The following is a 25,163-nucleotide window of genomic DNA, read 5'->3' as shown; positions in this document are numbered from 1 at the left end:
TAGTGGAAAGAAGAAAAAGAGGAGACTGAGACATATAAATATAGGATTTGGCTGAAAGGGACAAGGCTGCCATTGAGCCAGTTTAAATTCAATTCTTACTCCTACTTCAGCCAAACAATATCATGTCTGGAGTAAATGCAGCAACGAAGGCAGGAACAAGAATAAAAGGTGGAGAGGTAAGATGAAACTGAATGAAAGAAGGAACATTGCAATCCAATGAGGTGGCCATCATTTTCTAGGGTTAGTGAGTATTGATATACAGTTGTGTGTGGATTGTACAGGTTAGTGGAATTTTAAGATCTGTAATTTAAAAACCAAAATGAAACCAAAGAAAAACTTGACTTAAAATCTCTACGTGTGATTTAATGTAATTTCCATGGACTAATGATTTATTGTGCTTTATGTGCAGTTTAGAAACATTAAGTATATTAAGTAAATTATATATTTTATATATTAAGCTGAGTTCCTTAAATAGAAAAGGTATTCTGTTAAGGACAAATTCATATCAGGTACCATATCCATGCCAACTTTATTTATAAATCACTTTAAAAACAGCCTCGCAGGTAGAAGTGCTGCAGGTGATGGAATAAAAGTTTGAGCACTTTTGTTGTTGATGGTTTTTGTTTCCTCCAGTCATGAAATCTTTCAAATTTTTGAAAGAAAAATATTTTGGCTGGTGAGACAGTGTGAAAAAAAATGCACCTCTGATAACAAGTGTTCATAAGATGGGTTGAAAGCCTGGGTGTGAAGCAAGTGAAGACAGCCACTTGACATTGACACCCACTTGCTTTGAGTGTAGTGACACATTAGAGAGTCCAGTGTTTTTTCTTTCCAAATTTTTCTCAGGTGAAAATACTTTTAGTTTTCCTACTGTGTGAAAATCTGACAGCACAAAGTGGGTTTGTACATAGGTGTATGACACAATGACTAATAATTTTTCCTCCATGTCTATTCCTGTCTTGTAAGCGATCATATTTTTGGTATCTTGCCTGCTGATTGTTTGAAATCACTTTTTATAGTGTCCTGGTGATTCAGGACGTGTTTGACATGGTGAGCTGTGAGCTAGTAGTTGATGTTATTTTCTCGGCTTTCCTTTGTGTAAGTGTATAATCTGAATTGATTCCATAAATTGTTGATTCCATAAATTAAAGTTGAAATGAGATATAGATAGCCGTGTGTTGAGGACTAGAAGCACGCGTTGCTGTTTGATAATGGGACAGCAAAGGCTGAAACGTTCAGATCTTGCATCTAGGAGCTTGTGCCAATACAGCAGTGTAACACGTGACATTTGTTGGATGTGGTATTCTCTTGAAGTGAAATTGTTTGCATTGCTTCTGATAGTATTTTTTCATCTACTTTGCTTTCTTCGCTGCTAAGAATTATTATGAGGAGAAAGAAATAGTGACGTTATAAACCCAATAAAATATCATATCATCAGCAGCTCATGCTTGATGAAACATTGGTGCCACACTTGCTAACACTAACACATACATGTAGTGTTAGCAAGCTTTTTATAAGGTCTTGGCTATTGCTCTACTGGTTACTACTACTGGTTAAAAAGACCAACTTCATTCATCATGAATTGATCATTGCAGCATGATAAATGGATGCTTTTTCTATTTTTTTCTATGTATTTGATATTTCTGTGAGAAGGTAATGAATATTTGTAATTAGGATATTTGGATTATCGCATAGAACGTGTTGAATTTGTTTATTGATGATGTGTTTTTATGTGTATTTCTATTTATTTTAACTAAATGTGGTGGAGTGCATCTTTCTATTTAGATGAATGTTTTTTCATACATTGCTCCTGACAGAAAGAAGAAGAAAAAAAAAGTCTAAAAAAATCAATAAAAAAATCAAATCGAATCCACACCATAGTTTTTAATCAGCAACTCTATTATTTAGACCAGTCAGTCATTTCTAAGATATTGCAAATCAGAATGTTATTTTAACATCAACATTTTCTGTCGTCCATGAATCATGTCGTTTTTGTAACGGCAGGCTCTGAACAAGCTAGCTTAAGTTGATGTTTATCAATTTAGTAACAACAAGAGGTTGGCTGTTACTAAAGGATCTCAGAGTTATGGTTGTATAAGTACCTAATACTTGAATTTAAAGTATGATAAATTAAATTATGTTTTAGATTATTAGTATTATTAGATAAAAATTTTTTTTTTTTTTGGCCTGTCCCGTTTGGCTCTTTTGCCATCAGAATTGTTGTCTAAAGGCAAAGAAAGATGCCCAACGGATTTACTTTACCAAATTGACCATCCCAGCCTTGCCGTAATGGTCCATTTGATTCACCTTTTATTGTTTATTTTATTTTCACTTACTGAATACGGGACAGACTTGACTGGGGGAAAGAAGGGGAGAAAGAAAGAGGGAAAGAGAAACAGCTGAGAAGAGGGACGGGGGAGAAGGGCAAAAACAAAAACCAACAGAACGGGCAGAGAAAAAAAATGCATATATCAATCACCTGGATCACCTGCTGAGAAAGAAAAAAGAAAACAAGCAGAAGAGAACAAGAGTAATAGAATAAACAACATCACAATGATATATGGGAATATGACAGTAAATACTAAATATTAAACATTATTGTGCAGCACATAAGATCAACAGAACACAGTGTGCTTTGAGGTAGGAGCCAAAAAGGGTGTAGTTTGTGGGTGTGATCACCCGTGTGTACACCTGTGAGCATGGACGCGCTTGTTTTTTTTAAAAGGTTCCTTCATGTAATGATCTGCTAGAGGGTGTGGGGGGGCCACAGCCCCGTCCTCCAGGGCATGAAGCAGGTATGGAGGAGATCAAAACTCCAGACATCCAGAGGCCCCCAGAACACAAGAGACCAAGGAAGACCAACAGAGGGGCAGCCGCGCCACTGTCCCAGAAAGAGCTGAGGAGAGTCCCAGATGAGGGCTCACTCAGCAGCCGCGGAGCAGAAGCCAGGGGGAGTTGCAGTGAGTGCAGCTGTGCCTGAGTGACCGAGCCCCAGGCCGAGAGGCCGGGGGCACCCCACCTCCGAAGTGGCCCGAGCGAGCCCCAGGCTCCAGGCCCCGATAAGCGGCCGCCAAGGAGTGAGCCGGTGTGTACCTGGACGCCCATCCCCGGACACAAAGAACCACCAACGCACCGATGTCTGAGGGAGTCCGCCACTGGCAGGGGAAGTGGTGGTAGGGGGAGATAGGCCTCCAAACCTTGGAGGGCCTAAGATGTCCCCAGAGAGGTGGCGCCTGACACCCAACCTGACATATAGACACAGACATACAGGCACACACATATACAAACATCCATTCCCACCCTCATGCTCTCATATGCACTTACTCCACACTCAACCAACGTGGAGACAGACATAAAGAGACGCTGTACACACGATCACACTCCCCAAGCGTACTCTACAGAACCGGGTCTAGGTACCCTTGCCCCTGGAGGGGGGAACTGCACCCAGACCCAGGTGGTGTTACCCTTTTCCCTGCGGTGGGGGGAGGCAGACCGCCCCGACTCCGCAGCAGCAGGGAGGCCCCACACTCCAGACCGCAGTCGGACGGCCAACTCCTCCTCCTAGCCCCCCCGCTCCAGCAGGTCGCAGAGAATGGGGGTGAGAGAAGACTCCAAACCTCCCTCCACCCGCTCATTGTAGTGTTGATGCATGTGTGTTCTAAGGTGCATTTAAAACCCAGGAGGGCATGGAGCTACCTGCCAGAGAGCAGCAGGTAAGCGCATGGTCCCTCCTGCTAGCCCTCAATGTCTACGTGTATTTAAATTATTATTTAAAGTATTATTAGATAAAATTAAATGTAATGCTGTCAAATGTAGGGATGTCGATCCATAAAGTTATATAGGCTAACTACTGTTAAAGTTAAATTAGTTACTACTAATAATAAAAAAAATATCATATTTTGTTTGAATGACTTGAAAAAATTTAATTTACAGGCAAACTTCAAAGGAAACTGTAGTGCTTCCCTTCTCTCCTCTTCTTTTGTCTACTCTCCTACATCACAGTTCGCCTCCATGTGTTGAATTTAAATAGCCCAATAACTCCCTCATGATTTTTACAGCCTCATCTGGAGCAAGGAGAGGGCCACAGCAGCCTTTTTTCTTTTCGTCTAGCAGTGACCTTGCAGTAGGAGGTTAATATAACATATGTGTGTGTGTGTGTGTGTGTGTGTGTGCAGGCATGTTTGTGTCCATGTGTCAGAATGCACAGAATACAGCATATGCATATACATAAGAAGTATGAGGTCTATGATTTTGCTTAATAGACGATAACTATGGGTAAATATACATGAATGAATGTATATATGGCTAATATGTCTAAATTATCAGTACATCCAATTTCCACAGCGGAAAAACAAAAACAAATCAAATTCTGCCTTTCAGTCTTCAGATTGCATCTAATCTTGATACTTAATCAAGATAAGAAAACTATGTGTCACATTATAATGTGCTTATTCAGTTCTAGTTTGAAACATGTGAAACTGAACAGACTGCTGCTGGTGCTAATTCAGGTGATAAATGGGTTCTGGTGGACTAAAATGGCTACCAGTAAAGCTTTTGTAAGCCCGCTCTTTTGTTCTATTAACAGTTAGATAGATGTGCTCTACTGCATACATACTGCAGCCAGTATTACACAATTTCAGTTCCTTCTTATCTTCCCGCAGACAGCTGAATTCAACGTTGTCTCTTTCTCTATTTTTGGACCATTTCTCAGTGAAACCTGGAACATCGGTATGATTCCTTTTATTCTTTTGCCTGAACAGATGATTTCTACACCAGACACAGACAGTGACACAAACATATCACCACACTGAGACATTTTAGCTGTTTTGTAGATGTGCATGGTCTCATCAGGGAGATTGGTTACAGAACCAATTTGTCACATGCATTTGTCAAACTCCGCCTAATGTAAGATCCTAACAGACTCTAGTCCGTCTCCAGGAAGATTCCAGCATTATATAATGAACCACTGGTGGGCAGAGAAGCACGCAGGCACAAGGAGGTGAGCCGACAAAGGAGAAGTTTAAAGAGAGCACAGGCAGACAGATGGGATGGTTTATTTAAATCCAAGTGGGGAACAAGACAGGAAAAAATTAGAATAGTTATATTCTGATATTTAGAAGTAGACATAAAAACATAATACCTGTGAACTGATTTGATGTCACACAAGAATTTCTTTTTGTTTTCATGACTGTCTACCTGAAATGACTAAACACACACACACACACACACACACACACACACACACACACACACACACACACACACACACACACAAAGATGTGCATAAGTGTGCATATGTCATCTGATAGGTATAAGTAATTCTAGCCACAAGTTTCTTTGTGACCAGTATTTAAAACAGACCAGGCTTGTATAAAATGAATAAATGGATGACACAGCTGGCGCTAATTAGCTTTCAGCTGGAGGATTAACAGCTTTATTTGCTTGTTTTCTGACCTGTATGTGATCATCAGTTGTACCGCACTGATTTTTTTTTAGACGTTTAAATCTTGCAACGTTAAGTCCAAATGGTGACAGGCTACAGCGTGTGTTTGGATTAGATGCTGACGAGTGCTCGCATTAGATGTTGTGCTTCCACCACACACAACACTTTGTTTTTTTTGTGTATGACTTAGACGATGATGAACGAGGTCTAGTAGTCTGCGATCCTTTTAATCCTATGCAGGCTTCCCATGTTGGACTTGTTAAAGTTAAATGTGACACCCAGTGTTTACAGCAATGTTAATATTCTAAAGCTACTTTTGGCTGCTCCTTTATTTACAAGGGTCACCACACACTCTAAAAAGTAATTCAGAGGCTTAGTAAATATCACTATAAATATAAGTTAGATGAGCCTGAGATAAAATCTATGAATATCCTTATAGTAATTATCTGAGTTTGATAAGTTGAAATAAATGTCTAAAATGTTGAATTATATTTTGTGTTAAATTAAGGTATTCATTTACATCTCAGTATGTGGTTCACAGAATACCTTCTTTGCATGTACTTAATATTTTTGTTTAAAATTGAATCAAAATATTTGAGAAATAGGTGTCTATACTCATCAGTATCTTGTACTAAAATCATTAATTATTCAAATCAATGTTATTTATTGTCAGCAACTACAACTGAAAAGTGTAAGTAAAACATGATAACGTAGAGTAATTGAGTACCATGAGCCTTTTTCATTGTTTTGTTCATTTTGTTTTTTAAATAATCTGAGCTTTTGTGTTTGCTCTCTTGGAAAAATGTTTAACATGTGGTCATTTTTCATACATGTATTATGAAAAACACAACTACATATTAGTTTGTTTGGTTTTTTAAGACTTAGACTACCAGTGAAATACAATAACATTCATATTTGAATGTTAGGGGGCGGTCGTGGCTCAAGAGTTGGCAGTTTGTCTTGTAATCGGAAGGTTGCCGGTTTGAGCCCCGACACCGATAGTCTCGTTGACCTACTGGTGGTGGTCAGAGGGCCCAGTGTCTGGCAGCCTCGCCTCTGTCACTGCGCCCCAGGGCAGCTGTGGCTGCAATGTAGCTTGCCATCACCAGTGTGTGAATGTGTGTGTGACTGAAAGTAGTGTAAAGCGCTTTGGGGTCCATAGCGAGTAAGCAAAGTGCTATACAAATACAGGCCATTTACCATTTTTAATATTAGGTACAATTTTAATTACGTTCAGTTTACAAAATTTAGTAAATGGAACAAAATTTTGGATTAACTGACCATCTATATTTCAGTTACATTGATCAGGCATGTCAGTGTTATTTACTCAATTTTTTCATGTTTGTGTAACAACTACAATTATTCATTTCAACTTAATATGTTTAAGCTTTAGTTATTCAATTGATCAAGTATATTGAACAGATTTGACTGGTTTTGAATCTATTCAATATTTTTAAGTGTAAAAGTGTTGCCTCAAAAATTCAGTTTTAGTTTTTAGAGTGCAGTGGGTACCTCCACATGTTTGATTTGTCAGATTTTTAATTCTTACAGAAGCTTGTTTCTGCCACTGAAAAAAAAATCATGAATATTATGTCAAAAGTAGGGCTTAATAACTCAAAATTTGAAGATATCTTCTTAATTTCAAGCCATTTTCTCAGAAGTCTGAGTTAAGAAGTTGAAATTTTGATACCTGATTTGAAATTTTCAGATGATAGCCTGAAATTTTGAGATAGTAATTTGAAATTCTGACTTTGGGATGGCAACAAAGGTATTTTTCAATAGCAGAATCAAGTTTCTCTACCTTCCTGACTAAACACCAAAGGGATTTATCTCTCTTCCTGGCTGGCTCTAATTAAACTGGAGATCTTTGACTTCTGAGCCACAGGGGGGATAACTGGTAGATCACTTGGGTTAAACTGAGTTTTGATACTTAACATTTAGTACTTATATAGTAGTGCTGGTGTAGTGACAAATTAATTTCAGGCTCTATATTAAAGTCATCTCTAAAAATTGCCAGAAACCAGAAGGCTTCGGGCCATTCGTGCAACTCATGTGTGGCTCTGCACATTTCCTTTTCTGTGACATCTACAGATGTGAAAGAATTGCTCGAGCTGTCGTCTCTACTTCCATCATCATATACTGTAGGTAACCTCTTCTGGCAATGAAACAGCATGAACTTTTGACATTTGACATAAACCACTTTTTCTATAAACCATTGCTTACGCGCTAGACTTGGCTTTAGTGGCATTTGTGAAGAACCGACATAAAATTTCACTGTCTGTGCACATGCTCATATGAGTAGTCAGAGCCTTAGGTATATCATTATGTCAGAGATTTATCCCAAAACCAGACCTTACAAGTTGGAATTCACAGTCTCTGCCTCATGAAATCTAAGCTTTGACCATTCATCCTTGAAAATGGTGGTGACTCAAATACTTTGCAGGCTCTTTCTTGGTTTGAAACCCTCTGCAGCAAGTGCCAGGCTCAGTGTCTTTTCCTATTCACCATACCACGTGTGGACTGGACCATGTGACATAATATGTATGGATTAGTAAAATCCCCATAAGCACATGTGTCATTCACTTGTTTAATGTGATACTTTCCTCGAGGAGTAAACCTGAGTTTGAAATAAAATAAAAGAGACTTCTTGTAGGTTGGACTAGGTTCAGGCAGGTAAGGTTATGATAGCTGGATGCGAGCATGAAGCTAAAAGGGTGTGAAAGTTGTTATCCATCAGAAAGGTAAAGTGAAAAGGTTGACCCCATTACATTTTCTTGGTTCTTTGTGCTCATGTTTTAATTGAGTCTGCCAGGTATTCCCTGCCATACATGTTTCTGGCGATGTTCAGGGAGGCTGTTTAATATTTGAACAATGTACCACAGATATGGGTGAGGCAGTTTAAACTGGCTTTAATTAAGAAACAAAACCTAGAGCCAGATTTATTAAGCAGTGCAAATTGGTGTGATGCTACAGTCTTCAAAAAACACACATGGAAGCGGAATGTTTTGTAGGTGCCCAAATTTATATCCAGGTCATTTTATTAATGACAAGTGCAAGCTAATTAGAGCTGCACAAACTGTTAAAATATTGAAAGAAAAATAAATAAAAGTGTATTTATGATGTTGCAGAGCTGCAAACCGCCCCACTGGCTGTTAAAATGAACACATCAGTGTTTTAAGTAATGCATCCCTGGCTTCTTGTATAGGGAAACCATATATTCTCTCTTCCTTGTTAAGCTCTGTTACATTATAAAAGTAGCGTTGCAGACCATAAATATGCAGGGTCAGCTCCAAAGATTTAGGACGAGTCAGTGTAGAGCTACAGTACAGAGCCAAAGCCTTGGCAAAGTGTACACAGCAATCCACCCGTGCCAGTTACATGCCCATTTTGATAACGTCACCCTCTGTCATTCCAAATAAATCCACACACCTAGTGGTAACTATTGCATATATGATGTTTTGTCACTATTGCATTGTAATGTTTGCAAAATAATAAGATTTGTTTTTGTTTCGATAATAAATAAAAAAGAAAATTTAAATTCCCACCTGAAACCCTTAGTTACAGTTAAATCGGTAGATCCATCCCAACTGTCATAACGTGAAAGGCAAGCTACAACCTAGGCAGGTCACCTATCTATTGCAGCTCTCATACTGAGACAGGCAGTTAACTGTTCGTGCTCACATTCAATCACCAGTTAACCGAACCTAGAGAGAACCCACACAAGCATGCTGAAAACATTTAAACTCCACACAGAAAGGTTGTACGCGTCAGAAGGAACGATTATCCAGGTTGTGCGTATTGGCTAATGGCTATGTGACTGACTAATGAGATTGACCCCTTGCTAATTTTCAGTTTCAGCATCTCATGGCCTCATGTAACATAAACTGAAAAGTTGAGAGAGACTTGAATAAATAAAGTAAGGTAAAGGAGACAGCTGGCTGGAATTGCCTGTAATAAGTAAAGCTAGTAATGAAAAATGTAGTCCTTAAGATTTAAACAGGCTAGTTATAAAGGACACATTAGTTATGAAGGGCGAATTAGAGCTAATTAGAGCAAAACTTTTTTTGCACTGGGCTGCGAATGTATTCACTTGAAAGTACAAAAAAGTTATTTGTTGCAAGTCTTCAAATAATGAACCAATGTTATGGAAAAAAATGCTGTACTTAAAAATAACGGGAGAGACTGAGAGTGTCCAGGCAGTATAAGAAGAGCATAAAAGCATGGGCATGGCAAGAGAAAATGTCACATCGCTGTACCTGCCAAAATTGTACGGTGTGCTTCAAAAGAAGAAAAGCAAAAGTAGCAGGTGGAAGTCAGGATGCAAGCAAGAGATGGCATTGCAACAGCAACACACCAGAGATGCAAACTCATGGTCCGTCAGCAAAATATGCCTTATTCTGTCTCACTACTAAACAAGTTAACCAACAAAGGCAGCGAGTATTAGCAAGTCTGAATGGGAGTGCAGGTTGGAGAAAAAGACCTCAGTATACACGTCCTTGTTCAAGATGTGCTTATTCTACAAGTTCTAACAATTCAATGATCAATAGTTTGAAGGTATGACATTGATGTGTTGGTTATTGTAGTGGTGGTGAGGTCAGCAACAATATCTGCTTATCACCTTTTATGTGGTTTTTTTGTGGCCCATTTATCACTCTAGCTGTTGCAGACGTCCTTGATCCCTCTCCTCTTTCCAGATCTATCCTTTTCCTCTTTACCTCTTTGGATTCTTTGCATCACGTATGATTGAGACACTAGTCGTCTTCTAAAAGAATTATTTTTCTTGTATAGCTAAAAGATGCCTTTCATGAGAGCTTCACTATTTGGTGCAAATGTTTGCATTACTCACTGCCTTGTCCTCTGTCCCAGTCGTTTTACAGCTATAGCATATTATCATCAGGTCTTACCTATTTGCTTCTTAATCTTAGTCTGGAGTGACACATAGCAACCCCTGCAGCCATTGGCATTGTCTGGCCAACTGACTGTCTTCAAAAGCCCCTCATCAGCTACCCCTAGCACACAACCACAAACAGAGTTAGGTCCATAAATACTTGGGCAATGGTCAGTGGATTTAAAATCAAGATGTGATTGAACTGCACACTTAGCAATTTAGAAAATGCATGTGATACAACGCCTTTTTCTTATATTTTTATAGACATTTCTCAGTTGTAAAAAAATAATTGGTTGGACTAGCATCATTTACAAGGTGAGGATTGTTTGTTTTTAATACGTGGATGAAAATTCTTTGCAGTCATCCTTTTGCAGACTGCCTGAATTTTAGAGCAAATCACCAAATGCTGTTTCCTCCCCTAAGAGGCTTTGCGAGGTCTTTAGTGCAGCTGCATTCAGTTGCTTGTTTACAGATCACAGTATAGCCTAGAGTATGGCTATGTACACTTCAGAAGTCATCCATGTAATTCTAACAGTAATCACGTTACCACCAAAGACCAGTGACCTGTTTCTACTGGCAGCCATACATGCCCATGCCATAGCATTGGCCCCACCATGTTTGACAGATGATGTGATATGGTTGAGATCATAATCTGTCTCTCTTTCCATCATTTTGATGCCGGTTCATCTTGGTTTAATCTCTCCTAAGATTGTTTTTATTTATTTTTTGCTTTCAGATCTGTTCGACTCTGGCCTTCCTGTTTTCAAGCGTAACAGCTCTCTGTATTTCCACTGATGAAGGCGTCTCTTAATTGTAGATTTTGACACTGATACACTTAGCTCTTCAAGTGTTCTGGGCTTGGTTAGAGTTTGTAGTTGCTTTTCTCAACCATAGAAATAATTTTGTCATCTTCTCTTTAACTGACTTTTGTGGGCTTTCAGGCCTTTTGGAGCTAATGAGCAAGCCAGTGCTTTGCTTCTTTTTAAAAAATAAACCAGACTGTTGATTTGGCCAGTCCTAAAATTTTTAACTGTCTAAGAGGGTTTATTTTAAGCCTAATTATAGCTTCGAGATCTCCAGTTAAAAAATATGAAATGCAAGTTTAATACTTGGAATTATCTCCTGATTTTTTGTCTGCTTAATGTCTCATGAAATATTGAGGGATCATGCCTCACCTGGCCACGAAACTGCTTGTCAGTCAATTCTAGTGTTACTTTTGTGCCTCTGAAAATAGTAGACTCCTTTAAAATAAAGCTTTAAATCTGTACTTCAATCACATCTTGATTGTTTGATCTAAAATCAGCTGCGGTGGTGTACAGAGCCAAAATGATACTACCAAGTACTCATGGGCTAACTGAACAAGTACATGTTCACATGGGTATTTGTTGCTCTTCCTCTTCCTGTGATACCTTTCTTGCTTTCTTTATCTTCTTTTTAGCTTGACATGGGTTGGATCTGCAGTCGTTATCGAGCTCCTGCATTGGTTAGTGAAGAAAAAATGTATTTATTTTTCGTCAGGCTCTGTCTGCACATAGTTAGCGTGACAGCTGGTTTCAACCCAATTAGAGAGCACTGATGGTGGCTGAAAGAAGAATCTCTGTGTGGTTGTTATATAACAATTCACCTCTGAGACAATGTCAGTTAATGTGTCTTTCTCTCTGTCTGGTTGTGTGTATGTGTGTGTATGTGTTCCACAGCAGCTGCTACCTAATGCACCATGTATTTGGGGATTCCCTGAACATTGTGCCACTGCTTATGCTGCTTATTATTTTCTTACCCCCGTTTTATGAGACAAACTGCCTTTTTTAATTGCAGAAACTGGCAGTCTTTTGCAGGTTATACATTATGATGCTGTTTTAGTGATGGAGTTTATTGAACTTATCATACATCACTGTTTATAAGTCTTTGCATTGTAATTCAACCCCACTCAAACTACATGCAATAAATGTACATTTGAGAAGCTTGTATTATATTTTTTTGAGACTTTGGTAGTATGCTGTTCATTTTTTCCTTTCTGTAATTTGTAGTGTTATTTTTGTCCTGCCTGCATGAACGCCTAAAAAAAAGAGTGTTTTTAACATTTAATACATTTAAAGCATGATGTGATTTCACGAACTTGTGAGCATTTGTAAAACTGAACAACACAGTAAGTGCAGAACAGCTCTTACTAAAGTCTTCTGCACTATTTTATGTCACAGGCAGGGGGGGCTGTATGCCAGCTATGCTGGTGGCAATGTTGCAGTGGGCACAGCTCATACCTCAGCTGTGCCTCACTGTGCTCAAGGACATTTTGAGAGGCACAGAGAATGTACATGACTTCACTGGAGGGCAGCAAACTGCCCACTTCTTGTCAGACCAGGAACTTTACATCAAGGAGAAAGCAGCAATTATTAGAACACAGTTTCATCATTAGCACTTGTTCTTTACAGTCACAGAGCAGAAAAGAGAGACCAAGGAGAGAGAGGACGAAACATAATGCAATACATCACAAATGTTAGCATTAAAGGTAAGATCAATTTTAAAGTTAAATATATATTTTTATACTGTACATATTGTGCAGATTTGAAATCCGTCCTTAAAATGGTTGCAATATTGTCATCACACTGCATTTCAAAATATTATAACCTGTATCCTTGAGTGAATCTCAAGCTAAGTGTCCTAAATGGAAATCTTGCGAAGCATAACGGCTGAAAAATAGTGATAAGATAGTGGGATGACAATACATTAGTGGACTGTGCGTGCTATTTGTACTCTGTAAGTACTTAGAAATCTCTATCTGTGACTATGACATGTCACAAGCTTTATAGATAACAGCTGTTTGGTTTTATGTAAAAGGCCTTTTTTATGTCTTACCGATAATGCGTTCCTCTGCGATTTCTTAGGAGTTAGTTAGAAGGCAAACACAATATAATGTATTATGGTCAGATGCTCTTAGCATCTGGTTGTTGGGCTCCACATTTTAATGTTGTTCCCATATGGTGTTTAAGTTCATAAAGTCCCATTAAGTGTGTTACGCACTTTAGATAAAAAGCTGTTAATTTTTGCAAAATGTGCACTTTCTCCTTCAGTGTTTAATCAGATGTTACTCATTACTCACTGTCAGCTCATGAGGGGCATGCCAACAAATATGTAGATGAACTGGCACACAGGCAGGGAATTAGACAGAAGGATAGCACAGCAGGAGGAGTTTCAGTCAGGTGCAAATAGACAGGAAAGCAAGAACACTACATCGAAATTTGTTGTATTAGGTGGCACTATATGGAGAAAAACAGGTTGGGGTGGTAGCAGTAGAACATATTGGTGTCATCAGGATGCTAAGAAATCAAAAAAAGATACAAATCTTTAGCACTTTAGTTAAGAAAGACGCCTACAACATTGAAGAATGATCATACCTTTTATCAGAGTTTCATCTCAGTACGTAAGACCACCAATGGCTCCCTTTGCAGCCACAACCTCCCTTCCAAGGAAAGAGGAAATCAATTGTGCGCATAAAAGATAGTGTAAATGTCTGTATGTTTGCAGTCCATAAAAAGTAGAGCATCAGCTGCTTTGAAGTTACTCGGCTCAGGTATTAGCATTACACCTCACCTTTATCTACCCTCTGCTTTGCACTTTCTCTGCTTTCCCCTCTTTATTTCATGATTATGTATCACTCATTCAAACTCTTCCTTTCATCTATGCCTTCCTCCATCTTTCAACTTTCCTCCCTTGGCTGTCTCCGGGTTCCTTTTTTCTCTCTCCCTTCCTCTCATCTTATCTCCCACTCTTGCATGTGACTATAATTTAAAGATAGCCAACTGCACACCAGCAGAGTATAACAGCACCATCACCAGCAGCAATGTGACAACATGAAGCTTGAAATACAAAGCTTCACGTGGTCCGTAATAAACAGATGTTGTTAAATGAGCTGCACTGACATTCTGCAGTATATTAGTCACGTTGCGCTTCATCCTGCAAGCCAATCTGGAATCAAGCTCTAGTTTGGATTAGATTTTAGCAACTTGTTGATTTTCCAGTTTTCTTTGGCAACTTATTCCTAAAAAATGTCTTTAAACTAGTTTCAGACCAGTCAATATGTAGTTTAAATTCTATTATGGATAGATTAAGCAGTGTTTTATCCCCTTTTATCTCTGTGATTAGGGATGCACCCATTCAACTTTTTTCATCAATGATAGAATATTGATACCTTGAGTACCCATCTGATACCAGTGTTAAATAAATAAGCTGTATTTGTGACAGAAGGGTAGCAACAGGAGTCAAAAGAGATGGTTTACAAGATGTTAGTGAGACCTGCTATGATGCATGGTTTGGAGAGGGTGACGCTGAGAAAAAGACAGAAGGCTGAGCTGGAGGTGGCAAAGTTAAATATGTTAATATTTTTGTTTCGAGTGGCCCGGATGGACGGGATTAGAAGTGAGTACATCAGAGGGACAATTCAGGCTGAGCGATTTGGAGTTAGAGAGGTAAGACTGAGACAGTTTGGGCGTGTGCAGAGGAGAGATAGAAGATATATTGGACAAATGATGTTGAATATGGGAGGGTGAAAAGGGGAAGACCACACAGAAGATTCATGGATATAGTGAAGAAGAAGCAGAGGGCTAGTGTTACAGAAGAGGAAGCTAGGGACAGGGCGTTGGAGGCAGATGATCCAATTTGGCGACCCCTAAAGTTAGTAGCTGAAAGCAGGACAGCAATTTCTCACTGTGAGGCTGTGAAACATTAGTTCATGTGTACGTTTCCATCAGGATTGACTTAAACATTGCTAAATTTGCTAAATAAAATCTAGCAAAAAATCCCGTCCAAAAAAGAACATTTCCTGAATTGATATGTATCAGTAAAATTAAAGAAGAGGCAAGAAAAAATGTATTACTTTAACAGTTTGTTTATTTGCACTCATCTCACTTCAGCTCAAATGAAGTCATTAGCCTTCTGCATACTGCAGTCATTTATAGTTGCAAGTTAAATGAAATCTTCCCAATAAGTGTGAAAACAACACTACTTTTTCCTCTCTGACCATGCATTAGGGAAAGTGAGCCAGAAAGCGAGCTGGAAAGAGAAGCTTAAGCACTCCCCTCATTGGAGCTTTTCCATCACTTGAACGCACAGTTAACACACTTTGCAGTTAAATAATAAAACTTGTTCAAACATACAGAGAAAAGCTGTTGGTCTCCAAACTGCACCTGCTTTCAGCTATGCTAGCTAAGCCTCAGATGCTGGTAAATTAAATGCATAAGAACATAGACCTGAACTGAAAGATCAGCCCATACTGTAGATCGACAAGTTGTCATCAATGTCCGATCCAACCTTTTGGATCAGGACTCTTCTGATATCTGATACAAATGTGTGATTGTTGCATCCCTACTAATGATCAATACTCAAGTCAGGTCTTTTGATCTAATGATCAGTTTTTCTTAATTGTTATTGGGTATGCTGGTAAACCCCGGAACAGTCTGTGCTTTGCCAGTTCAGATTTGCAGTTTCACAGTCTACAGGATGCACAGCCTAGTTTGTTTCCATTTGTCTCATCTGATTATTACTGACTGATTTGCTGATAAATATAAACTTGCAGGGCATGATAATCTTTGTTACAGTGCAGGTCTACCAGCATAAAAGTGATAGTGGCCATGTCCCTGTCTTTTGCAGGTGGTCCATCTGGTGCAAAAGAGAATTACCTGTGATGTCGTTTCTGTTCTCATTCAACCACACACACACACATTCTGGGAGAGCATTTGTTTACTTTCATCTGACAGTTTTGGAGGATCTTGCAGGCGCAGATGTCTGCCTTGGCACGCACACAGTAACGCCAACATTGATTGGACCTGAGGGGCAGGCGAGGGGTAGGGGCGCAGTATAAAAAGTTTGAGAAAAAACAGAAAGGAACATCCAGTCTTTCAAGTTCACCAAATCAAGAAACCATCAAACACTGTTCATCACAAATGTAATTAATATGCTGGTTGTTAAAAACAGAACATTTTTCTGAGTTGGAATCACTTTCTGTAATCAGCTTTACTAAAAGGGTGAACACATTTGTTGAGTCGTAATGTCCGAGTGGCTTTGCCATTGCCGTCTAACTCTATAACTTCAAAAACAGCTGGAGCTCATTAGCATGCAGCGCTGGAGCCTGTGGAGTTACACAGTGCATCCATCCCACAGATGCATATTCACATGTTGGCAGGGTCTCTCAACACCATTCTGTGACAAGGTCGTGTCCTGCTGTTTCCAAGCACACTGTTGTGTCATTGTGTGACTAGTCCTATCATCACACTTGAATGTACACCTTGCTCACTGTGTTAGTCTGGCCAGTTTAAGCAGGTATATCCCTAGTAGTTTATTCCCATGGCTGCTTCCAAACAGGAACAAATGTGCAGACAAATGTCATAATGTCCTACCGTCTGTGGCTGACTTATAAATAGGGACAAACAGGGCATATTCAATGACATCATAAAGCATACAAGTAAAAAAGTAGCTCTGTTACTTCTTAGTTACAGGTTGCACTTAAAGTCTCAGCAGCGATCGCTGGGAATGTGTTTTAGCTGTTTCTTGTTCACTGAAATCACTATGGATACACCTCATTAATGACAATTTATAGCACAAATTTGCTCCATTGGCCTTTTACATGTACAAATTTGTTGCTTAGTAAAAAGGTGAACTCTTATCGCCTTAAATAAAAAGAATACTTGTGGGATGGACTGACAAGATATTGACCAGCCACGCTATTAGTTTTTTTGGGGGGCTGACTGTGCTTTTCGGTGTGATTATATTATCTGAATAAGCCAAGTGTCTCTGAGGGCCCTCAGACAGAAATTATTTGCAGTATTGATGTTGTGCAGTACAGATGATGGATAGACAGTATACTCATTGCAGCATTCAACCAAATACAAAATGGTGCTTTGATTCCAGGTCCCCCCCTGAGTGGGTGGGTGGTGATAAAGGGCAGCTGTGAGGCAGTGGTTGACTTTGAATAAAAACATCAATAATAGATAGATAGATAGATAGATGTTACTCCACCATAATCAACAGATAAACACTCACAATAAAATAAAGAGCAAAATTTGCACTTCAGAACAAGACACAGAACATCTAATTAGCATATACACAATATATACATTTAAATCAGTAACACTAATGAGAAAAAGATCAGTGAGAACAGTTATGCAAAAAGGCAGCAAATTATATATGTAAGAAAAACAGGGTGTTCAGATAGTATAGCAAAAGGTACACAGTGTGTCTGTTGTTAGTTTTACACAGAGGGAATGTGCAATGTTTGTCATGGAGGGGTGCGCCGATTGTGTTGAGGAGCAGGACCCAGATGCAGACACTGGAAAGAGGAGTTGGTGGTTGAACAAAAAGCGATCTTTTATTTGGATGATGGCAGCAAAGAACAAGAAAACAATGAAACTTAAGAAAGAACTGAGAACAACTATGAACACTGTGTAAACTAAGGCTACTTTGAAACACAGTGAAAACTATGAGAAAAACCTACAAAACACTATGGCTAAGACTGTGGTGGGAATAACAGACGACCTGACAATGAGATACAGGAAACAGAGGACTTAAAAACACAGGAGGTGATTAGGGGAACTGGGAACACATGGGGAAAGCAGCTGACTGACATGAACATAATGACAGGACAGGGGAAGTGAAAATAAATACAATGACAAAGGCACGGTAGACTCCAAAATAAAACAGGAAACATGGAGATGTAGACATGACATTAACTTGACAACAAGAACCACACAGACATGAAACATGACAGATAGACGCACCAGGGAGACTTAGTATAGGGGAGGATGACAAAAGGAACTAAGAGACAAAGGACTAAACAGCAATCTAGAAACTAACTAGATGAGCTAAACTGGAACACAAATAAATAAAAAAGAAACATAAAAACTCAAACACTAGGCCACACGACCCAGTACCATGACAGTGTTAACATGAAAGGTAAAAATAACTTCTTAAAACAGTTATGGCAGCAAAGCTGAATGTGTCTGTTTCAGGCTCCTCCTTTTTCTGTCTGTGATGAATGTTGTCGAATGGGTCGTGCATGATATAGAGCAGTTTCTTCCGTAACCTCCTGACTCCCCGTCTCCAGGTTTTGACCAATGGTAGTTCTGCCTTTGCGAATGAGTTTATTGATCCTGCTGACATCTCTGGCACTGATGCTGTTCCCCTGCAGACCACAGATGGTACTTGCAGCCACAGATTGGTACCCAGCATCTCGTTGCACAGAGCGAAAGATCTGGGCTTCCTCAGAGAAAAACGTCCGTTCCTCCCCTTTATGTCAACAGCACCAGTGTTCGTCCACCCATCCAGTCTACTTATGAAACGTACCCAAGTATTTGTAATGCTGAATTCTTACCTCGTCACCTATGAGGATTAAAGGATTGTTAGAAAGGGTACATGCTACCACATAGAGTCTTTGGAGACTTTCTGTACGTAGCATGAGTCAAAGTCATCCTGGAATTAGAGTGAACAGAGATTCTCTTGTTACATGTGTATTTTACTAGCCACTTCAAGCCAGGAGGTCCCTAGTTGAATAAAACAAGGATGCTTTAACAGATAATTAGCAGCCCAGATGAGAGCAAATGCCCTGACTCCCATCCTGAGGAGTTTCTAGATTAATCTAGTCAGGATGCGATCAGCATGTGGCATGCTGGGTCACCGATGGTACTGGTTAAGTCACTTAAATTATAAGGTGTAAGGATTCTGTATATATCTGTTGTCAACATATCATGCAAATTGTTGCTTTTTGGTTTATGTAATACAATAAAAGAAAACATAAGCAAACAAGCAGAAAATGAACTACATGAGCAGTCTGGGTGAAATTTTAACCTTGTGTGGATGTTTATTCCAAGCCCTGGCACTTAAGATCACCAGATGTCTGTTAACTCTTATTTAGTGATTACAGTCGTCATTGCTTTTAAATGTAAATGCAAAGAGAAAGGCGAAAGAGGTGGAGACATTGATTCAGTTCATTGCTGCAAAGCATTATAAGACAACAGGTGGAGAGGAGTGTGTCACTGAGGCAGAGTGACTGCATAGAAAAGGTCATATACTGTAGTATGAGGAAGAACGAGTGGTGAGATAGCAGCAGCAGCAACAGCTTCACAGCTCAGCCCATCCTCCCATGACAGCGCAGAGCTACGTTCTGCCTCTCCGCTTTGTCGTCAGAGCAGCCCCAGCCTCCCGCCCGCGCACAACTCCTCTCCGCTCTGCACCAGAAAGGAGCATTCTCCTCTCTCCCTCGTTTTCATATCCTCTCCCTCTCTCTCTCTCGCTCTCTCTCGCTCTATCTCTCTCTCTTTTTCTGTCAGTTAGTGTGTCCTCAGAATGAGGTTAGCGGCACCAGCAGCAGCATCAGCAGTAGATAGAGACAGCAGAGGAACAGTTACTGCAGCAGGCAGGAGAGGCTGTCCTTCAGCCGTGCACCATCTACCGCTGCATTCACCCCTGCCCTGAGAACGCAACGCTCATCCCTGTGCTCTCTTTCTGTGCCTCTCCCTGCTCCTCCCTCACCTTCTGTCCTCCTTGAATTCGTCTCCTGAATTCACCCCCCACCCCTCTCTCTCTTCCTCTCTTTCTCCATAGCAGTGATGGGGGAGACCACCATGTAGAGACAGAGAGGCAGCGGAGGCAACAGCAGAATAGCAGCAATGGGAAGCCACACATGGAGCGGGTCTGGACTGCAGCCGTGGTGAGCCTGAGACCGACAGGACTTGCATCTACCATCACTGCCCTTCTCAGGACCTGACCACTGGGGCTGTCCAGTGCTTACCTGGATGCTCCCCACTTGTGTTTTTTCATCCCCTCCTCTTCTCCTCCTCTGCTGCTCTCTTTTCTCTTCTTCTTTTTCTTCTCTGATGGTTTTTTGTCTGCTGAAATCTGTCTTTCCTGAAACAGAGAAGCTGCTCATCAATTTATCCCCACGGATTTTTTCCGCTTTTTAATCCCTGTATCTGCTTACTTTTCTTTGAAGAGATTTTTTTTCTCATTTTGTTGCTGTTGCCTCATTCACACCTATTTTGGATTTTTTTTTTCTTGGAAGAGACTGAGCTCTCTTGTGAAAGCTTTTGTTTGATCTATAAGCAATAAGAAACACTAATCTAACTGACTTAACTAGCTGACATCATGGGAGACATGTCCAACAGCGATTTTTACGCCAAGAACCAAAGAAATGAGGGCAACCATGCAGCAGCCTTTGGCTGCTCGCTCATGGAGCTGCGCTCGTTGATGGAGCTGCGTGGAACAGAGGCGGTGGTCAAGCTCCAGGAGGACTCCGGGGGAGTAGAAGGACTGTGCAAACGACTGAAAACCTCACCCACAGAAGGTGAGTTACCGCGCTTATTTATGCATGTGCGTGGTTGTGAATGTGAAAATGGATGCAGTGGTACTTATTGTACCAAAGACAATTTCTCGAAGAATATGTCCTCCTATGCAGACTGCAGATTTCCAGTATCTGTTCTGTATTTTATTTTTTAATTTTATGGATTACCATAACCTGCTGTATGGATAACCTGCTTCTTTGATACCAAAATCACTGATAAAATCACAGACATGCAGCAACCTTGTAAAGCACCTGGAGAAATGCATAAACACAACATCAGCAAAGTACACATGGGAGGGAGTCCCGTTTGAGGGGACTAATGAAAATGCTTCACAGCCAGCTATGTTAGATCTGTTCAGTATGCACAGAAATCTCTGTGGACAATTTAGCCCCCCCTTACTCCCCCCTCCCCTGCAAAAGCATCCCACCCTCCCTTGTCATTCTCTTTTTCAGCCAATTGGCTATAGCTTGAAGGAGCAGGTCGCTGGAGCAACACGGTAGAGATTTTGGCCATGTGGGATGTGCTGCGGTTCTTGGGCATGAGAGAAATGGCATAAAAATATCCAAATCCTAATCTGTTTCCTACTTCTTATTTTTAATTAAAAAATAAAACAGTAAGAATTTACATGCAGATGTGCCTCTATGGTTTTACCCTAGCGTGCGTAGCTTGTTTGTTCTTACAGATTTTCATTTAAGAACATGATGCAAAAATCCATAATGGTGGTTGTATTTCTTCCAGCCCAATCACTTAAAGCAGTTTTTTTAATACATACCTAACATAGCTTTGTCATCATAAATTATTCATTTAAATATATACACGTCTAGTTATTCTATTTCTACGCATAACTTGCTTTTTTGGGGGGTTGCATAATCCCCACAAGCAGAAAAATTGGCCTCTCGAATAGCTACACCAGCGTATTGAATATTTATCACAGTACTTAAATCATCTACCTCCCCAGACATTGGGATAATTGATCAGTATTCGTGTAGTGTCACCAGTGTGACATCAGAGGTAGCCTGTAACGTTATAGGCTGACACCCAAAGAAGATTGTGTTTCCTGATCGTCTCATTTCTGTCAGACCATTTCTAGGTCAACTCATGGTTACGCCCACTGGCTATAAGAGCAAACTAGATAAATTTAGGGAAACTTTAAAAAAAATTTTTTTATTATTATTGCACAGTTAAATAAATAGTGAATAAATATTTTAAAAGAGATGGATTAAAACAAAACTGAACACAGAATCAGATAGAACACTGATTCTTACCCTTCAGTTTTCTCAGAAGCCTGGTTCCTTGATGTATACCTACACCCGTGATGTAGTGGCTGACTGGGAGGTGAAGAGCTAGCATTTCCTTTAGGCAGCCAGCTGGTGAATGGCACGAGTCATTCAGGGGCTCAATGGGCTGTCGGGCTACAGCTTGGTTTCCAAGAACAGTTGGCATTGAGCTGCTTGGTGAATGACCTGTTTTCCTTCAGATAGGAGAGAAGACTGTTGGTGGATACGACTGTTTTCTCAAGAGACAGTAGAGACATGCAGAACATCAGTAGGTCCACCTTGGTAGAAAGCAAAGAAATACGAAATAATTTTATGGACAGTGTTGCCCCTTGAGGATTGGGGGGATGGATTGAAAATCTTTAATACTGTGGAAAAGCAAGAGTAGGAGGGTCTTGACCCAGAAGAAATGATGATAGTACGGAAGCCACAATATGCTCAAAACACCGCTGTAACACCCATAAAATTGCGAGTGAGCTTTTCAGGAAAACATGCCCTCACATTTGGATAAAATTCCCTAACTAGAGAAGAACCAGTAATGCTGTAAAATACTCACTATTAAAAGGTTATGCTTCAGTTTATATTATAGTGCCACTTCTTTAGCCTTGTGCTGAATATCTAATTGTGGTGACTACTGCTCATCACCATATTCGCAATATGAGCAGAAACAATGCCTGCAGTGTTACAGTGATACTCAAATAAATTGAATTTGAGCTAGCAATAAAATTATCATACCAGACATAAAATTATAATTTCATTTTCCCATTCTCACGAGGATCATGATTACATGATTGAATATTACATTTTATCAGTCAACTAAATACTAACCCAGGATCACAGCCTGCCGATGTGCAATAACACAGAAAAAATTTTAAGCTAATGTAATAAAAAGAGGGGACTTGTAATCATTAACATACTGTTGTCTACACCCATACTTAATTACCTTAAAACATTAGACAAAAGCAAATTAATCTGCTCAAGGAATAATTACAAATGCATCTCATTTAAAACCTATGAAGGTCTCACATTAAATCACCCAAAACGTCTGGCGTAGAACTCCACGGTCCTTCAAAATATACTGCTTTCTGCTTGATATACCCAGTTTTTACAATAAAATAGATAAAAGAAGTGGAAAAAAAATACATCTTTGTGGTGCAGTTAACAATATATATGAGTCACATACTGACTGCATTACTTAAAATAGTACATCACATCGAATGTGTGCACCATTAATTATTAATTCACCATACAGTATGTACCATTTAGTGGATTTACTTCAGCTCAAGGAGGTTTACCCGTATCATATTTATTTATTACTACTTTTAGCTGCTTTTAGGGGTCACCACAGCAGGTAAGTCTGATTATTTTATTTGGCAGATTTTTACAGCATATACCCTTCCTGACACAAACCCCCATGGGATTTGTGTCTCCAGGGATCTTTCATTTGTCAGGCATATGTGTCAACCACTACACTATAGACACACTATCACGTATATTTTAGGATATACCATATTTATTTATTGAAGATTTTTAATTGGTCAGTCCATTTAACAAGTCATTTTTTCAGTTAGGGTCTGAGCTCTATTGCTAACAAGCAGGCTGTCTTCTCCCTGGTGCCTGGTTAGGCTTAATTACTTTTGATAAATTAATTGTTTTCTTTGACAGGATCAGTGACTAAATTTAAACTGAGTGGGTGGGTGGTGCAATTGTATATTAGAAAATACATTATATTATATTAGAAAGATGATCCTGGTAGCTCTTTCAAGTTATTTTATAAGGCTTGCCGTCATGTGTGTTGTGTACTATGAATGTGTCCCATGGGGCTGTGTTAGATCATAAGAGACCCTCGTGTTACATTGTTTCTAAGATGATTCATCCTGCATTTGGAAGCAAATTCCCAGGTCTTCAGGTCTGTGTGACAAAACCAGCTGAAACCAGTCAATCAAGCTCAAAACCAGCCCAGTACTCAAGAATCAGACAGCCAAGAGCAACAACACAACAGCATGTATGCTGATCTGGAGTCAGTTCATTAGTAAAATTTGAGTGTTAAAAATATTACAGTCATAGTATGCTTTGAATTTGTAGCTATAATTTTTATGCAAAACAGATCTACCAAACTGGTGGACACGTCATTTAACCTACAGCAACTCTTCAGCAGTAACCCAGTTCTGCAGTCAAACCACCAGATGTACATTATTCATACAATCGCTATAAAATCAGCACATACAATAGTTATATTTCTGGGAAATACACTGCACTGAAATACACTTAAATTTAAAATTTCTGGGTTCTCCAGTTCTTAGCCTTCAGAGGTTCAGTACCTTTACCCAGGATGTAGTTACCAAGAAGGTGAGTGTAGGAGTGAAGAGCTAACGTTTCTCTCAGGCAGCCAGCAGGTGAATGACATTAGTCATTCAGGGGTCGGATGCGCTGTCAGGCTACAGCTTTGTTTCTGAGAAGATATGGCATGCGGCCGACCAGCATATGACCTGATTTTCGGAAGACAAAAGGAAAAGGTGTTTTTCGTGCGAGTTGACTTGCTGGTTTCATAAGACACAGTAGAGAGCTGCAACACATCAGTAATCATCCTCGGGAGGAACGAGAAATCAACAGAGAGAGCTCAGCCGTTCCTCGAGGGTCTGGATGATAGAGAAGTGCTCAAAGCATTGATGGTTTTTGATGCTGAGAACGAGGGTAGGAGGATACTTAGGCAAACATTTGCAGGGAAGCAGTTGTAAATATAGATGGGATCAGAGCCCACATTTTATAGACAGTTTTTCTACATTGCAAAACTACAGTGGTAATTTACATTAAATTAAGCAATAAATACTAATTAATACATGAGAAACTTTGAAGATGCAACAATAATAGTAAAATTCAGATTTTCTTTTTCACACAACCTGTTCTAGCCTCTCTGAGTCTGAATAATTAAATTTCATTTCTTCAAACTCACACCTTTCCTTTAAAATGCTTTTCTTTGCCGTGCCTCATTTATTTATCACTGTTACCTACAACTCTCAACCTCTGCTTGGACACAACTTCTAGAACTACATAGACCGTTTCACACCTGTTTTTGAGTCCTAACTAATTAGCTACAAACCTTAACTGCACTGCAATTGTGTATCTAACAGGATTATGCTCACAGCTTGATCATTTTAATACCATGACCTCATGTCTACTATCCACCACTTTTTTGCCTCTTCTTCACTCTACAAAAAGTTAATAGGACTATT

At 39.6% G+C, this 25,163-nt stretch overlaps 1 protein-coding gene across 16 annotated transcripts in view; it reads left to right on the top strand.

Moving 5' to 3' along the window:
- The window catches only part of atp2b2 (ATPase plasma membrane Ca2+ transporting 2), a 142,684-nt gene that overhangs the window by 51,185 nt on the left and 66,336 nt on the right, over positions 1–25,163 (top strand). For 5 of the 16 annotated variants that reach the window (XM_042224960.1, XM_042224958.1, XM_042224961.1 and 2 more), the window contains exon 1: positions 19,499–20,658. In XM_042224960.1, coding sequence (XP_042080894.1) covers positions 20,460–20,658 — 199 coding nt within the window. In that variant the 5' untranslated portion in view covers positions 19,499–20,459. Of the gene's footprint in view, positions 1–12,564; positions 12,838–19,497; positions 20,659–25,163 lie in introns of those variants that run through there. The other 11 variants (XM_042224957.1, XM_042224954.1, XM_005932284.3 and 8 more) reach the window with 6 other exon arrangements.

Source organism: Haplochromis burtoni, unplaced genomic scaffold, assembly GCF_018398535.1.
Source record: "Haplochromis burtoni strain Fernald_Lab_line unplaced genomic scaffold, NCSU_Asbu1 Contig_156, whole genome shotgun sequence".
Taxonomy (NCBI): Eukaryota; Metazoa; Chordata; class Actinopteri; order Cichliformes; family Cichlidae; genus Haplochromis; species Haplochromis burtoni.
The sequence above is the reverse complement of the archived record's forward strand: the minus strand, read 5'-3'. Positions and strand labels throughout refer to the sequence as shown.